An 18,000-nucleotide genomic window follows, 5' to 3' on the forward strand; every position below is an offset into this window, starting at 1 on the left:
ATGTAAATTATATTTCCAGCCATTGCTTTGCAGCCTGAGTACAGCACATATGAATTTGCAAAATATATAAAGCTATTAGTTTTTATTTATTTGATTGTGTCAATGTCTGATTATCTCATGCTATTAATTTGGATACAGTTTGGCTGTCAGACCGATGAAATGCATCACTCTTGTGATGTAGCCATATGACCACAAGAGGGTGCACAAAACCAATGAATTAGAAAAAACCCTGCACAGACAGGTCTGCAACCCAACTGGAAATAAAATGAATACAAAAAAAACCTTTCATCAAGAGGAAAAATTCAATTATATATCTATAACATAATCTATAACAATCAGAGTAAAGAGCCGTCAAGTTTAAAAATGCACAGTTTGTCTTTCTGCCATGTGACCTGCCATGTCACGCCTTAACCCCAGCTGTTCCACTAAGTGTCGGTTGTCTTGGTTTCGGTCCCTTCCTGTGTGCCCATGATGAGTTGGATTATTCCCACCTGACGCTTGTTACCTGTCGTGTATATAAGTCCTGTCTGCCCCTCGCTCCTGTCGGGTCATTGTGTGTTCATGTCATGATGTGTTTTTGCTCATTGATAACCCTGTCTTTTTGTTTCAGGTCTTTTTGGTCAGTCTCGTTGTTGGGTTTTCTTAAGTCATGTCGAGTCTGTTAGTTTGCGTTCTTCACTAATCCCAGGTCCAAGCTGCACTTGGTCCTGCTCCATTTCCACTCCGATTCTGTGACATGCCATGCATTATTGATGACCTGTTTCTTAGCTAGTCAGACATAATTAACTTGTCTAATGTGAACCCTTCATCAAATTTAAATATTTATATTGCTTATCTTTCAGTCTAATTACGAGGTAATTTTTTTTTCTAATTTCACCATTCAGATTGAGTGTAATTCATGTATTTAATTAAATTGAAAGCAAGGACAGACATACTGCTCAGTGTGCTTTCACCTTGGTGCATTTAAGATAGTTGAATCATATATAATCTAAATGATAAAAAGACATAAATAATTCTGTGCGTTATTTTATCTAACTAAAAATGATTAAAATCCTTCCAGACTCATTAAATGAGGACATTATTTTACCCCTCTTGAGAAATAAAATACATCCCAGGGAAGCCTAACATAGTTTTTCAACTATATATTTTCTCTTTGAGCTAAATGAGTTAACTAAAATACTGCTTCATACGTGCAACTCAAACAAATTTGAGAAAAAAAAACTTTATTGATGGTTATTGACAAGTGGAAGAACCATAGTACATGCACATACAATGACAGTGCAGGAAGCCTCGTTTTGAACCACAACACCTACTGGAAGCAGCACTTTAGATAAAGTAGTTACAGAATCAGACATTCAGCATAGTGAAGACCTTCAAGTCATCCCGTCTCATCGTCATTCGCAACATTTCGAGCCAAAGTGCCCTGACGCTTTTTTAATTCGGTGCATCTGAGGATTCTAATTTGTGATAGATACAAAAGGGAAGATATGTGTGTAACACCACCACTAATTGGGAACATTTGTAAACAGAATGCGGTGCAAGGATTGGCTTGCACCATCCAAAGTCTCTTTTCCCCAAATAGTGTCCTTCAGAAGCACTACCGATTGATTCCATCAACTTCTATGTACATCATTAATTAGCTTGTTCACAAATGATTTCCTTTTTTTTTTTAAATATGTATATAATTGTATATAATATTCAAACAGTTATGTTTCCAAAGAGATTGATAGTCTATAAAAGTAAGCTATGTCACATTAAGAATAACATAAAGAGCAAAATCAAGGGAATAAAAAAGGAGGAAAATTTACACCTACAGCACTGATATGTCTCAGATTTATGTGGAAATTACACCTTACATGTGCAAAATGGTACATTTGACAACGTAAACAAATGAGCGTATATATTGTAGAACTACAATGTCATTATTTGTAAAGACTTGCTAGAAATCGGAACGTGACTTGATAGAAAAGGAGCTAGCTTGCCCTAACAACCGATCTAATTGGCTAAATCTAAAACATTATACCATGATGTATTTCATATAAGATAATATCTTTACTGCACAGTTCAAATATCATACATTGTTTGATTATAACTTCTTATCCCTCATTTTTTTTATGTACTGGGAAAAAAAAAAGCTAAACCAAATGAACACTTAAAAAAGATAAAATACACTGCAATATATATACTTGAATTTTCTCCAGCGATATAAAAAATGATCAGAAATACCAATCAATAGGAAGTTCCTATTAAAAAAAATAAAAATAAATCTACATTCTAATAACCATCGCTACTCAAGACAAAAAAGGAGCAAATTGCTCAATTTATGATTATGTCGAAATTTATCAGGAGTATTCTGACTTTACCTCTCAGTCACATCCAATTTAATCATCTTACCTTTTTTTTTAGCTTCCAGAATAATCATTGAATGAACAAATATGTACTTTGGAGGCCGTGGCAGATGAAACCACATTAGTCAGTAAAGCTACAATCTGAAAACCTTCTGGCTCACATCTGAATCTTGCTGGCATTGCTTCTAACTTAACATTCACATTCCAATCCAAATTTTGGATCATGACTAAGTCACTGCAAAACAATTTACAAATTATTCAAATAATTTAAGAGAATCAAATAAATAATACAAACAACAAGACATTTACTACAATGACCATAATAAAACTGCACAGTGAAATGTAAAGTTGAGGTCAGTGGAAAATAGTTTTTCCTCAAAAAAAAAATGAGATAAGAAAGTCATGATCTTCAGATGATGGAGTTCAAATAATTAGCAAGCCGTTGCTTCTCGATGCAGCTTTTAATGACCCTATCCGACCCGCCAATGTTCACAAAAACTCAATTTATAAACTAGACATGATTCCAAACTGCGTAAAAAATGCATCAGTGAAAATAAGTGCAAAAGGATGCAGAAAGAAGAAGAAAAAAAAGCTGTTGACAAGCATAGTCCCTTTAAACAGACAAAAAGTTTGAAAAGCATGAACAACTTGAATCTCCAAATTGTACTTTTTCTGTCATTTTCCAGGAATAAAATCATAAAATTGTGCGACTCATGCTTTTCATTGGCAAGTGTGGAAAAAAAAATCATAATAGCTGTTATATACAATATATCAGATAAATATTTCATCCGTGTCCTAATCTTTAACTCTTAACAATGACTCTATTAGTACCATGGACACAATTTCTACAGCTGAAAACTATGTTTAAATCTTTCCAAATGAAAACCCCACAATATCAAAATACACAGCACAAAATATCTTGAGGTATAAGATGAAAAATATCAGCTGTCATTTTAGTCATATATTTTTCTCTCTCTTAGGAGATGCTGAAATGATGCTTAAGTTGCATGTATTGCAATACCCAGGCCTCAGCAATGTCTCTCTTAATATTCACACTCCTTAATTCACACACACATGCATACGCACACGCACACACACTTTCTTCCTATCCAGTTGGAAGTTTCAGTTGGGAAGTCTTGCTAATAGGGAGCAAAGCGGCTGTAGCCTCCCCGGTATATACTAGCCTGGAGGGAGGACAGCACAAGCCCTACGTCGTCAACATGGCTTCGTGTTTTGGCATCTGTCAGAGGGGTGAATGCATTCTGAAAAACATGTTCACAAGCATCCACACATATAAAAACAAGACATTGTAAAAAACCATTGTAAGAACAAGCAAGTCCAAAAAAAAAAAACATGCAGTCCAGTAGCAACTAGAACAACACTTGCAACATTACCGTTTTTTTTTCAGCGCAAACCCATGGGGGGATGAAAAGACCCATGAGCGCAGCAATCGTCATGCAGCAAGCACAGCGAGACACTTCATGCCAGGGGGACATGCCAACAGCTATGTGAAAGAAATCCAGTCAATATAACCGTTACAAATTGGAAGGATGGATTAAAAAAAAAAAAAAAGGGTCATTTGACAGAAAATGTGAATTCTGACTGGGAGCATCGATTGAAGATGGATTATGCTGGATTATGCCCGGTAAAAGGTTATTGAGAAGGTTGAGATGTATCCCAAGTAAAATACCACATTTGGTGTGTTATAAATGTCAAAAGAAAAATCATTTAATAAGCAAAAAAAGGGGAGGGTGGAATGAAATAATGGAAATATAACGAAACAATTCTTGTTTCTTTATTATATTTTATATATTTATTATATTTTATATATTTATTATAATATATTAATATATATAATATATTAAATATAAATCTATTTATATTTAGTATATTATATTTGAAATATAAAAACAGTTGGAATAAAATTGTTTGGACCCTGGGTAGAAGATTTCTGAATTGAAAAAGCGCTTTTACATATTTGCGATGTGTTTGAATCCATAAAACAAAAATCAAACGTACCTATTGCACAAACAAGAGCAATGTATTTCGAAATAAACTTTCCAAAGTTTGAATGCACGTTTATCACTAAGTTATTTGCATTCCAGTGAAATATTTTTGATTCATATAAATTAAATGACATTGTTATTTCTCTTTGGTTTGAGAGAGCAATTGTGAGGAATGATCAAATTTGAATACTCCTCTGACCATTTCTCACTCACTTCTTTCTCCCTCACATCCTCCCTGTGGCTGCAGCGCCACAGGAGATTTAATTATCAAAATGACTAATTATTTCATTACCAAGGAGTGTGGAGTGAGGTGGTATACACCAAATTAGAAATATAATAACTAACATGGACTGGGCTGCCAAAGCATGAGGACATTCATCACGTTTTACAGGCGGGATTAATGTGGCATTTGGACTGCCGTTAGCAGCGCAGACAAATTCAATTAAGTTTAAGTGAGGATATGTCAGCGCTGCAGAAAAGCTCTGCACAATGCCCGAGAAGTTGGCCAAGGGAAGCCAGCTCAGAGCAGGCCCGTGAAGAGAACTATGCAAAATAGTAGAAAGTGCTATGCTTAAAAGTTTTAAAAATATTAATAGCTCACAAAGATATGCCAAGTAAAAAAAAAAAAAGCAAATTCCAAAATAAAGTATTTATTAAAGGGGATAAAAAAAATTTCTGTTTGTCTCGGGTCATATAAAAATTATTTTTCTATCCACCAATAAAGAAATGTTATGAAGACAAAAGACAACAAATTTGAACTTTTAGTAAAGTCTTCCAAATGATGCAAAGTTTCATTATTTGCTATAAAACAATTAAAAAAAAAAAGATCCTGATAACACACGTGTGCATGGAACATGGCCACAAGCCTATATTTGCTGCTCCTGCTCCTGCTGAACACAACGGACTCATAAGCATGGCCGCAATTATGATGATTAGCTCATTGTAATTTACAAATTGGGTCTAAAAGCGCAAATGGCCTAGAGAATTATCAGCATGATTTTGTCATTTCCCTCATCAGTGAAACAAAATGTGATAATTGGCCATTTAGCCTGCATTATTCCCACTCCACTCCTGCATGCACCTCTCACTTCAATGAAAACACAATTAAAGCAAGTGGCATGCACAGAAAAAAGATGAGCTGAAATCACTATTGTACATTCATAATGGTCAAATTAGGGCATGGCGACCTTACCATGGCACCAACGCTGTATGTGGCTGCTGGAGTGAGTGTGTGGTTGTAGGGATCGGCAGCATATACTCGTCCATAACTACGAGAAAATGGATATAGATGGACAACTTTATTGATATATTGTATTTCACAACAGTGACTTCAAATTTTGAATTGCAATTCCCCAGAAGAAATAAATGAATCAAAGTCTCTTGATTAATAATCAAACACATCATTTTGAGCAAAAGGGGAAGATGTAAATGACAATATGCCTCCTTAAAATGTTCTCATTCAATGACTTTGAAAGTCTTTGACACTCTTACATTATGTTCTTAGATTAATTAATGTATTGAGTGTAAGACAAAATAATGAGAAACTCTCTTTGAGGTACACCCTAGCTTATAAATCTTTCAAGTAGCTCATTAATGAGCTACTTATCCTGAGCAGTACATGGCATGCTATTAAAAGTCACTACAATAAAATGGAATCATTTAAAAAAAAAAAAGAAAAAAAAATATATATATTGTGCAGTTACTTTCTGGGGAAACAATTTTTTGTCAAATATCTAAAACCATGAAGGTTTGCTTAATAGAAAAATTCACAATGGTTGTCTGTCAATAGATTCCAATTGATTAATATAACCCGATCAATCACTCTAAATACAATATGGTCACTCGTGACACACAAAAAAACCCAATATAATCCTGTCACGACTCGTCCCCGTTTTTTTGATATATAGGTTGTCATGGTTTCTGTCCGTCTGTGTACTCGCCCCTCCCTTCCTGTGTCAGATGTACTAATCACAGTCACCTGTCTCTTGTTACCTGTCTCAAGTCACCTGCCTCTTGTTACCTGTCTTGTATTTAAGTCCTGCCTGCGTGTCACTCCGGTCGGGTCGTTGTTAGTGTTGTCAGGTTTTTTTGTGTCATGTCTTTGTCGGTCAGTCGTGTTGTTGGTTTTGTTAGTAAGTTATGTCAGTTTACCGAGTCTGTTAGTTTGTTTTCGTCTTTTTGTGTCACGTCTTTGTCACTCAGTCCTGTTGTTGGTTTTGTTAGTAAGTTATGTCAGTTTACCGAGTCTGTTAGTTTGTTTTTGTCGATAAACCCTGCTCCGTCCATTCCTAACAAATCTCTTTGCCTTGCAGGATTGCAAGTTGGCGATTTTAGACCCCTACAAAAGCACAAACCAGAAATTGCTTTTGCTATCAGGAGTTAGCCTTTATTTTATTTGATCTTGTTTTGTATTATTTAAAGAAAGCAAATGTCCAAAAGGGTTAGCCACGTAATCAATCATTGAGCGAATCCATTTGACGTATCTTATATTTAAACAAAAATACAGAGCCGCTTTTGCTTACTCCCAGTCATGCTGTCTGACCAGATCTCCCCTCCGCCCATCCTCCTCGTGTTAATCCTCCACGATAAGAGCCAATCAGGGGCCAGGGTGTGTGCTCATAATTGAACAGATTTGCATAGCAGCCCAGTGGTTGAAGCGATTAGAAATTAATCCCGATTAGTTTTGGCCATTGCTATTCAACAGCAGCACCCACCCAACACTCGCACTTATCCCAGTACTGCATTTGACCTATCTTATCTCGTGGTGCAGAGCCCTAACTCATCATCAGTGTGGATGTGTGACAGTTATTGGAGAGTGTGTTGCTAAACCGCAACTGCTACACAAATTCCAATGCAATTTATGTCAAATGGAGTTTTTAAAAATGACCCCGAGGTGAAAAGATAAACAGCGTAAAAGTAATAATTGATTGTAAATGTACTTTTTGTTGGATAGCAGGTTCTGGCTATTGTCAAAGTTGTGTGTTGCATTCAATGACAATTATTTAACAGTCCTGTTTTGCACGTGTGCGTGTTAATTCATGCATGTCTGCATGAGTCATTGCATTTGCATTCATTTGTGCACAACATAAACTAAAGTCAGATGAGGACTCACAAAAGCAGCTATTGTTACGTCCCCTCTGTGATCCTTGTGGATTTAATATGACCCACATGGTGCTACTTTGGCCCTGTACAGATGGTAACATTAAGCCACAGGTGTGCAAACAGCAGTCTGTCCGCACAAGGCTTGGTTAACAATTATCACCTAGTTGTATTTCCCAGCTCATTTGACATCGTAACACGCCTACTTTGGTCGCTTACCTGTCACTGTATGCAGCTGCTGTGGCAGCAGTAGGTTGGGCAAATCTGTAGGCAGCGTAACCACCCTGGGAACACATGTCATGTGACATTGTGAAGATAATTAAAGACTATTTTGATTAAATGACAACTCATTTCTGCATACTTTTTGTTATTACCGTATTTTCCGCACTATAAGGTGCACCGGATTATAAGGCGCATCTTCAATGAATGGCCCATTTTAAAACTTTGTCCATATATAAGATATATACATTTGGCCTGCGGGCTGGACTTTGGACATGCCTGCTGTAGGGGCTCAATATTTCTCCATATATAAGGTGCATCTGATTATAAGGCGCACTGACGGCTTTTGAGATAATTGGAGGTTTTTAGGTGCGCCTTATAGTGCGGAAAATACGGTAAGTAGAATTAAGGCAGGACTCCAGACTAACTTTATTTATTTCATTTAATCTTTTTTTTATAAGGAGTTGTAGCAAGCACAAGAATAATTTTTTTTTTTATGAATCGGTCCAGCTGTCTCTGCTCCATTCTCAATGACGACAGCGATGGATGTATTATTACGGCTATAAAATGTGAAGTCGAGTAAAGAATAGTTAGAATGTCTGATGATGGACTGTGGCGGAATGAGCAGTCTGCCCCCTTTAAGCGAGCAGCCATTGTAAGCGTGTTTTGTCACTCATAGCTGAGTGACTAATGGCGGCTTCGTGTGTGTGTGTGCGTGTGTGTGACAGTTAGTGTGGTCAAGGTTTGACCACACAGCATTTAATCTAACGTGGGAATGTTGTCATCCATCAAATTTACTGATGCGTTGACAGGTGGAGCAGGATGCTACTTGTATAAGTTATTTAACTTACAGCATATCCATGTTTACATTTTTTTATTTCCACAGTTGTTTTTGAGTAAAAGCCAAACAGTAGAAGCAGCCGCCATGTTTCAAGAAGTCATTTGTATAATTAGAAAGGCTGAGTTAAAACACATGAGGTTTAGATACTTGTATTTTAAAGACTCACATGGGAAATTTAGCTTAATGCTTCCTGAGCACTTACTCCAACAGTTATATTACGGTTATGTCACTCTCGCAACACCGTTCTTTACCCAGCCCGTATTCCTCTCTTAAAAAATCTGTCTGAAATACTATACGTGTATTATTAAGATGAAATCAAAAGTAATGGTTCCACATGATTCGAACACCTCACAGTGATTTTTAGAAAAAGTACTGTACTAGATCATCAGCCAAATAGCATCATTCCATTTTTTTTAATGATTCTCCTCCACAAAATTTAATGTAGCACTACCAAATTAATTTATGTCTAAACAAATAATTGAAATCTGTTTACATTTTGCAGTACATAGAAAATAGAAGCTCAAATTAAAGGAAAAGATGATTAATTGTGGCATTTGTTTGTTCAAAGCAAATACCATCATGTGAGGTCAGAGATCCCTGTCACATGCAATGTCATACCAGTAAACAATACTTACATAAATATCTGCACCATAAAATCCATCCTGGTAAACAACACTGTAGAGGATGCAAACACAAACAAACAGACACACAATAAAACAAAATAAAACAAAACAAAAAACATCCATATTAGTGCATGTTGACATGCAGGCACTGGGCTGGCTACCAACCAAGACCCATGTCCACAATCCAACAGAAAATAAATAATAAATCCAGAGTCAAAGGGGGGAAATACAGCAAGCACCCCCACCCATGTTTAATGGCTGAATAAGGAAGCTGGGAGGGTTGCATGAAATTAATTTTTTTTGGAAGAATGGGGTGGATATTGGAACGCTTAATATAATTACTGAGCGTTACTTCTGTACAGGCAAAGCGGATTCCCACCAACGTTATTATGGTCAAATAAAACTAATGAAATAGCAAAACCTTAAATTGAAAGAAAAAAATTGTTAATAAAACTATCTGAAAATACATTTTGCGTTTACATCATCATCATTCGTTCAGCTTTGCTGGAGCCTTTATTATGATCATCTTGAAATATTTCATTTCAACCTCCATCTTAAAAAAAGAATCCCAGCCAGCTTCCTTGATGCCCATTGGCTTGCAGGTATAAAGAGGAAAAAAAAAAAAAATCAAAACACCAACAGAATGGTACAAAATTGCATCTGACTGCCCACAACACACAGCTCTCCAGAGCTTTGAGCAACAAAGGATCCACAAGAATTGCTGGGGCCAGCCGGGGAGATGTTTTATTTCATTTGGGTAAATGGCTGCGCTTAGAAAAGAATAGTGGATGACATCCCATTCTGACATTTTACTCAATCACACCACAGTCCAAGGCCAAGTTGACAGTAATTTTCCATGACTCCATAAAAAGCAAGTCTTGGAGCATGCCTATTGGTTAATTCAGCATGCTATGAAAGTGGGCCACTTGGTTATCACTGTGACGCAAAGCTCGCATGCATTGCTTTGCTGTCTCCGAGCATTGAGTTGCAGGGCTTGCCATTTGAGTGAAACAAGAAAAAAACAGCTAAAGGGAGTTAAATAACAACTGGATTAAAAAAAAATTAAAAAAAAATGCTCACCCTCCATAGGCAGGAATATGAGGAGGTGGTGCAGCCGCTCTGAATGTGTTGTAGACTGTCCTTCCTCGACCTCGTAGGTGGGTTCCTCTGTAGGCTGCGGCTGCTGCTGCTGCTGCACTGGCTGCTGGGTAGGGAAACCCTGGCACTGGAAAAAAAAAAAAGGCAAAAATGTCATAAAATTAACAATTAAGTGCACCGTTTGAACCTTCACATCAACTAACTGAATGTGGCGCAGTGATTTAAAGCAAAATCCGACTGGTAATTTTCTAAAACACTATATAACCCTAGTTTTTTTTTTTGCTTTAAATGAATAAATAAATAAATAAATAAATAAATAAATAAATGTATTTATTTTATGTAGTGCACACAAAAGAATAAAAAAAAAGTTGTAACAAAAATAAAATAAATCAGGCTGAACATGACTGGAGTAGATAGATAAGATAAGAGATGATGAATATAATTTAGTTTAAAGGAGGTGAAATGCAGGAAATGTCGGAAATGTCGTTGATCCGTCCGTCGTGTTAGAGCTGCACGGTTACTGTTATTAACTTTTCTTTAATCTAAATAGGGAAAAATGACACCAGGTGTAATTTGAGGGCAAGATGAGAGAAGGAAGATGGAGAAATGATTTCCTTGTCTAATTATGCAACTCTTCAAAAGGGAGATCTAATGAAATGGTAATAGAAACAGTGGAGCATTCATTGACCTAATGAAAAATGGAAGGTTTGGGCCAAAGGACAAGAGTTTCTCAAAGAGAGTGAAGGAAAAGACTAAGGCTGGTAATTGTACCTATTCATCTTTTGTCATCTTGATTTAAAGACCTCATGCCGTGGCAAGCATGATAGTTAGACACACTATGACTTTGATGTTAGCTCAAATTTAGGGATCAAAAGTGATTGTATTTATTATCCAGAAATATACATTTACATATAATTTGAGCAATAATATTAGAGAATTTTCTTTTGAAAATTAATTCATTTGACTGATGCGAGTATTTGGCAGTTGTCATTCGAATTGAAATATTTTAAGCATAAAAGGTTCTTAAGTTATCCATGTGGACATCCTGACAAACTCTCATTGATATTTTGGATGTTTCAAATGTGAGACAAAGAGAATCGATGCAAAGCCATTTTGTGATTATAAGAGCAGACGGTGATTTATCTAATGACTCCAACAGGGAAATTGAAAATATTGATTTAAAATATATATTTTATATACTTTATTCTAATGTCCTGGGGAATAACAGGCAATCAGATTCTCTCCCCCCCCCCCTGTCCTTCATTTGTATTCAGTATTCAGATATCTGTATTCTTATTTTCTTATCTCGGAATCCAGTTATTTTTCACTTTAATGACCATCATTAATGAAGGAGTGGGAGTAGGATTCTGGAATGACAAAGAAGTGGGGTGGAGAGAGTAGCAAAGTGTGCGTTTGTTCTTCAGCAGAGATGACAGTCTGTTGTTATATTTGCGTAAATCAGCACAGTTCTCATTCTATAAAAAGAATTTGCTTGGTTGCATGTTGCTTAGGAGGAATGCAGAGGAGGAAGAGGTGAGCAAGGTTCACATGAGAGGGAAGAGAAGAGAAACAAAATCGATACTGGAAAAAAAAATGGAGGATTTGGGAGAAAAGAAGGGAGGTAGGAATGAAAGAGGAGGAGCCTAATGGAGAAAGACACGCCCCCTTACCTGCATAGAATTCGGGGCTGTAGACAGCACTGACCACTGGATTCAACTTCCAGCCTGACAAATAGAAGACGGACAATACAAATGAGCTCAGTGGCAACTTTTAATCTTCATAGGAGCGAGATGAGGACTCAACTCGCTTCGGGTGATTTAAAAAAATTACTTTGAGCTCAGTTTAACTTATATTCCACATCACTTGGCTTCTTAAACACTTGGCAGCAAGTCCATCAAGTGTTTTATAAAAAAAAGTTAAATTAAATGTTTTTTTAATGATAAAATTATTATTTTCACGGTATTCTTCTACATATTTTTTTTCCCGATAACCATTTTATGCGATGGCGTATTTTGATCGCAGAGTAACAACAACATGAACGATTGACACCTGCTTCGTTTCAAGCTTGTGGGAAGAGATTCGTCCGCATTCATCATTATAATTCAGAGGAATATGAAGATAGACAGATGGCTCAAAACACCTGGCGTGAACTATCCATCACAACAAACATTGCTCATTTTTTTTTTTTTTGCTTTTGCGTGGAACAAGTACCACTGTCAGACTGAAAGTGTGAATGGAAAACAAAATCTGTTTCAAATATGCAAAGTGCTTTTTTTTTTTTTATACTGCCCACCTACAGTAGAAGCACATTTAATAATTTAGTAACATGAGGTAATCTTACCATTTGCATATGGGTTGACAGTCTTCTTATTTGTCATTACTCGGGCAGTTGCATTGTTGACCTACAGTAGGTAGAGAGAAAACTTCATGAGATGAAAATCACATAACTGCTTTTAAAAGTCTGCCTCATGCATTGCTCCCTTGTGTTGTGAACAGAGAAACATTTCAAAAAATGAAAGCAGCACACTCCATCATGACAAACATTCATGTCATTTGTGTGTTTTCACAGTTGCAACCAGAACCACTGAAAAAACACATCCCAAAAAAAAAAAAAAAAATCACCTTTCCTTCCCATTTGCATATTTTCCATTATTTTTAACATGCGCTCCGGTTAGAGTGACATTTCAGTAAATATAAAGACAAAAGTAACGGGAAAAAAAAACAAGGATGCATATTGGCAGTTTGGCTCATTTTGTTTTGTAAACACACATGCATGCAGAGGAAAAAAAATGAAAAGGGAAGAAAGAAAAAAAAAAAAAAGAAAATTCAATGTGGCGACAAGGAAGAAAATATGCCGGAAGCATTATGCAACATCCAGTCAATCTTGGAAAATGACATAACTGTGATGAAAGCATTCACACTTGGACAACAGCCTTTCTACTTGCATGAATTAAAACCCCAAAGAACATCCATACTAGAATCAAATCAACCAACCATTCAACTCATTCCAAAATTGAAATCAAAGTTAACAGGGGAAAAATTAAAATGCAGGTGCATTATCATCCTCAAAGCAAAAAATTCACAAATTATTTTCCAACAATCTCCGATAGATGTGCAAATGGATCATGTCTCAGTCAGTATCGCTTGTACACGCAATTCCAGGAGAACGAACACTCAGTGAATGGACATGTACGTTGTCACTTAAGAAAAAATGTCATTATACAGCATCAACCCAACCACAATTCAAAAAGAAATGTCACGTGAGATTTAGTGTTGCAAACGTTCAAGAGAGGAAGAGAGAGAGAGGAAATGCTGGCAGAACGGCTCGCTCGCCCACACTTACCATTTCCCAAACCTTTTGGCCCCGCCCACTTGTTTGTGTACTGTTGTAACTTTGTTGGATGGGGCCCTAAACAAGCTACCATTGGAGGGATGGTGGGGGGGAAGGAGGGGATGAGAAAGGAATAAGCATCATCGTATTCAGGTGGCTAAGAAAACGTTGCAATCATTACGTTTTTTTTTTTCCAAGCATATTCCAGACCGGCCTTTCCTGTTTCCGTTCGTTAGCGGGATCGAAACACATCAGTGGTTTCTTAAAAGCTAGATGTTGTGCATGTTGTATTGGAAAAATGTGCTAATTCCTACGAGTAGTTTGGTAGTAATAATTTAAGAGTGTATTTATAGCTGGAAAGGCTCGGCGTAGGAAAAACTAAAGCGTCTGTTTCCTGGCTGCTATGAAAAAATGGCTACGATAAACCGGTATGAAAATAGTGCGCATTTTACAATGTCAAGATATTCGTGACATCTCAGCTGATACAAAAAGAAATTTCACATCAAAACAATCCAACAATAAATATTTTTACAAGTTGACCTGTTTCTGTGACTTGGCAACAACAATGGCCTGATGTTAAAGATGGAGCGTAGAAACAACCTGGAGCAAAGAATTATATAAAATATACCAACTATCATTTTTTGTAAAATTGGCCCGGTGCCTCACCAACAATCTTACAATCACAAGTACAGTCGATGGACCTAAAAACAATTAAGGCCTCTGGGATGAAGATCAGCTGGAGAAACCGAGCAGTTGTAGTTATAATTATTTCCTCTCAATCTCTGATTGGAATAATGTAGAAATTGGATTCCTTATATCCCAAAATGTGTAGTTGTTCTGCATATAATTTCACGCAGCATTCCGTCTGTTGAAATTCAAAAAGTCAAGGTGTCATTTCCCGTTTGACTTGACATGCTTCTTCTTCCCTGGGAGGATGAAGACAGACTCAGAAGAAGCATTGGAGAGACTCAACCATGGTACTCGTTCGGAATCAGAAATGACATAGCGACACCACTTAGAAAAACGAATACAAGCTCAAACTATCTATTCGGTCTTCAGCAGCTACTTTGATTGATGACAAATAACGTTGGTTGTGTTTATTTTCCATATTTGCTGTATCGGCAAAAACGTCAACACTATGTCCAGCAACTCATTGGCCTTTCCATTCAACCAAATGTGCATTTGAACTATCCCAAAAGCACCTATTTGCATTTTACAAATGTTCTGTCTGCAGAATTAAAACAAAAGATTCCCATTTACACAGCAGCAGCAAAAAAAAAAAAAAAAAAAAAAAAAGCGCATACCAACTGCTTGTCCTCCTATATAAAGTTGTATTTTAATGAATAAAAAAAACAGTTGTGTTTTTCGGAGCAACAGAACAGTATCCATTTTCATTCTTGTTTTGACATGGTGTTTTTCCATTTTCATTAAAAACGATCTTGTGTAAACGTGGACTAAGTCAGCTGGGAAAAGCTCAATTTTCCATGTGATCCTGAACAGGAAATATGGTCGAGAGAGAAGATTGATTTTTCTCTTTTTCTTCGCAGTACTTGGGGCCAGCAAAAAAAAAATCACAAAAAAATCTTCATGTTCTCAAAATACACTTCATAAATGTTAAGGCAGTTAATTAACTCATTCAGTGCCACTGACGTCAAAGGTTGGCAATGAATTAGTTAAGCATGAAGACAAGAAATAAAAGCAGCTGCTACTTTACTGTAGATGTGTTTTTTGTTTTTAAACGAAAAGCAGAGCCAAAACTAAAAACCTTGGATGACTTTTGAATGCCATTTCAATGCAACAAAGATAAGATTGGGTGTTGTGGTCGAATGTCGGACGCTGACGCAAACACACACTTACACATACATCAATAGGGGACAAAGAGGACAAAGAAAAGAGAGGTGGAAGGAAAGATTTGAACACAAGTACCTCTATTTTACGGCCTTCCACCACAGTGCCGTGTAATTTCTCCCTGGCCCTGTCGGCATCCATACTATGCTCGAATGTTACGAATCCAAAACCCTGCATGACAAAAAAGAAAGAGCGACAACCTCAAGAACAAAAGCAGGATTTGCACATTGGCTATTTTCTAATTTTAGCATCAAAAGCTTAAAAAAGAATTTACCTGACAATCGATGTAATAATTATAATCATACGGATATATTTAGGATGTAGTTTTTTTTTGTGTGTAACTACAAAAAACAAATATAAAATGGAATCATTAAATGTGTGATAAACTCATACGGCATTGCGCAAAACAAATGGCAGACAAGATTAGCCCAAGGACAATATCTCAATGTTGCCCTATTGATCTGCCATGACTTTTTAGTTTGATAATTTAATTGATGGGGGAGATATCTAATTATCTTTGAAAACCTAGCACATCCTATAGCGAATGAAAAATATCCTCATCAATACAAACATGCCGTTCCTCATTATTGCTGTTAGTTTATCATTGAGTAAATCTTTTTCTTCTGCACTCAAGCGGTTGACATTGAAAAAGTGGAAACTTCAAATAACAAAAGGCAGCATGCTTAAGAAAAAAAAAAATCACAGACCTTAGAACCTCGTTCGTTGAAGATGATTTCCACATCTAAGATTTTGCCAAATTGCTGTTATTAAAAAAAGAAAACAGTCACTTGTGAAATAAGTAGGAGGAGTCTACTGAAAACAAATCTGTCATGTACTCACGCCAAACATTTGCCTGAGGTCTGGATCTCTGAACCTGAAGGGGATGTTGGAGACATGAAGTCTTTTGGGTTGGGCCTTGCTGTCTGTGCTCTCAGGTACAGTCTGTGTTGGTGGATGACTATCTGTCTGTGCTGGGTCGTCTGTCTGCTGGAGAACACAATCAATTACCAAACTGCAAGGACATTTGGAATTAGGGTTGGCAAAAAAAAAAAAAAAAAAAAAAATCCATGGTGTCCATGTATTTCATCATGCTCGCCATTGTCTATTTTATTTTCATTATTATTATACATGTATTATTTCTTTTGTAATTTGGTGGCCGATCCCAAATATAGGATGTCATTCGAAAGACAAGCAAAGAGAAGAACAATAATGAAAGTTACTTTATAACATCTGACTACCAGAACTGCAGAATCAGATACAGTATATTGGTGTTGATCCATTAAGGTTATTGATCAGACAGCACTGAGATAATAGATGGCCATGCACACACATTAAACGAGCATCAACAGCAGCGTTCTTTGTCCTGTTGCTTAATGGTGGTAAGATCAATGAATACCAGAAGAGATTCTCGCATGTGACAAAACATTTTTCTTGCAAACATATGGAGCTACTTTTTGAACACTTCATCTGAAAAAAATAAATTTAAAAGTATTCGACTACTCCTGTGTATATTACAAAACCAAAAGAGGGGGGCAAGCAGCTTTAGGCCCAGCAGTCTTCCACACAATTCCTAAGTATACATGGGAACACGAGAAGGAGTGCACGGGAACGTAGGCAGCCACAACTGCCATCTGTGTGAGGCGGCAACATACGCCTACACTCGCTGCAAAGATGCAAAACAAACACACACGGAGCATCTCGTCCTGTTTGGCACCACAAACTGATATATGAAGTGAGGACAGGCTTGAGGCAGCTTGTTCTATGGCATGTTGCTCAAGTCAAGCTGAGACTACAGCAAATATTGTCGCCGGTGAGTTCGGATATTGTCTTCTTTGTGAAAACAAACTATTTTGACCCGATAAATATATTTTTATTGCCTTAAGCAACTCCTCATCATATCAATACACATAATTTTTTTGTGTTGTCTGTAAAACTGAAAAAAAAATCACAAATACTTTAACATGACTTATTTATGAAATATCGTAGGCCAAGGCAGCTTAAAGTGACATATTTCAAATACATAGTTTAGAAATTTAACTCAAGATTACGTATTGTATATGAGCTAATTTCCCGTAGCTATAAACCTGGAATGGAGCGAAGGTGCACCAAGGTCAGGTAGTATCCAACCTATCAGATTGAAAAATCCCTTCACTGCATTTGAAAGCCTGAGCAGCTTCCACATCGAGCTATTGTGACTTTATATTGTAACTCTTATTGCTACAATTCCAGCTACCGTCAGCAGAATGAATTGGACGTTCCTCCACACATGGAAACTTGGGACTAAAATGAGTTTCTGGATAGATGGAGCTCTGCAGAGATGTTAACAGCAATAATACATTACGGAACTCACACACAAAATACTTTCCTTACAATAAACCAGAAGTTAAATTATGGTTATCCATAAAAACTAGGAATCTTATAGTTACAGTTTTACGTGTAGCTTGTCTGGTATTATAACGGCATGCTACTGTAGATCAATTTTAATAATGTTTTATTAAATATTTGTCCATCTTATGTCGTTTTTGGTTTAGTCACCGCATCGGTCTTTTGCATCCGAAAAGAAGATACATAACTGACCCAGTTACAG

General features: G+C 36.6%; 1 protein-coding gene across 9 annotated transcripts in view; it reads right to left on the minus strand.

Moving 5' to 3' along the window:
- Positions 1 to 1,206: 1,206 nt before the first annotated feature.
- rbfox1 (RNA binding fox-1 homolog 1) overlaps positions 1,207 to 18,000 on the minus strand; it is a 67,004-nt gene continuing 50,210 nt past the window's right edge. For 3 of the 9 annotated variants that reach the window (XM_049743935.2, XM_049743932.2, XM_049743934.2), the window contains 10 exons: positions 16,254 to 16,400; positions 16,121 to 16,174; positions 15,492 to 15,584; positions 12,576 to 12,636; positions 11,905 to 11,958; positions 10,217 to 10,361; positions 9,149 to 9,188; positions 7,673 to 7,737; positions 5,547 to 5,622; positions 1,207 to 3,610 (listed from right to left, as the gene is read on the minus strand). In XM_049743935.2, coding sequence (XP_049599892.1) covers positions 3,488 to 3,610; positions 5,547 to 5,622; positions 7,673 to 7,737; positions 9,149 to 9,188; positions 10,217 to 10,361; positions 11,905 to 11,958; positions 12,576 to 12,636; positions 15,492 to 15,584; positions 16,121 to 16,174; positions 16,254 to 16,400 — 858 coding nt within the window. In that variant the 3' untranslated portion in view covers positions 1,207 to 3,487. Of the gene's footprint in view, positions 3,611 to 3,742; positions 3,853 to 5,546; positions 5,623 to 7,672; positions 7,738 to 9,148; positions 9,189 to 10,216; positions 10,362 to 11,904; positions 11,959 to 12,575; positions 12,637 to 15,491; positions 15,585 to 16,120; positions 16,175 to 16,253; positions 16,401 to 18,000 lie in introns of all 9 variants that reach the window. The other 6 variants (XR_007486616.2, XM_049743933.2, XM_049743937.2 and 3 more) reach the window with 6 other exon arrangements.

This window comes from Syngnathus scovelli, chromosome 16, assembly GCF_024217435.2.
Source record: "Syngnathus scovelli strain Florida chromosome 16, RoL_Ssco_1.2, whole genome shotgun sequence".
NCBI lineage: Eukaryota > Metazoa > Chordata > Actinopteri > Syngnathiformes > Syngnathidae > Syngnathus > Syngnathus scovelli.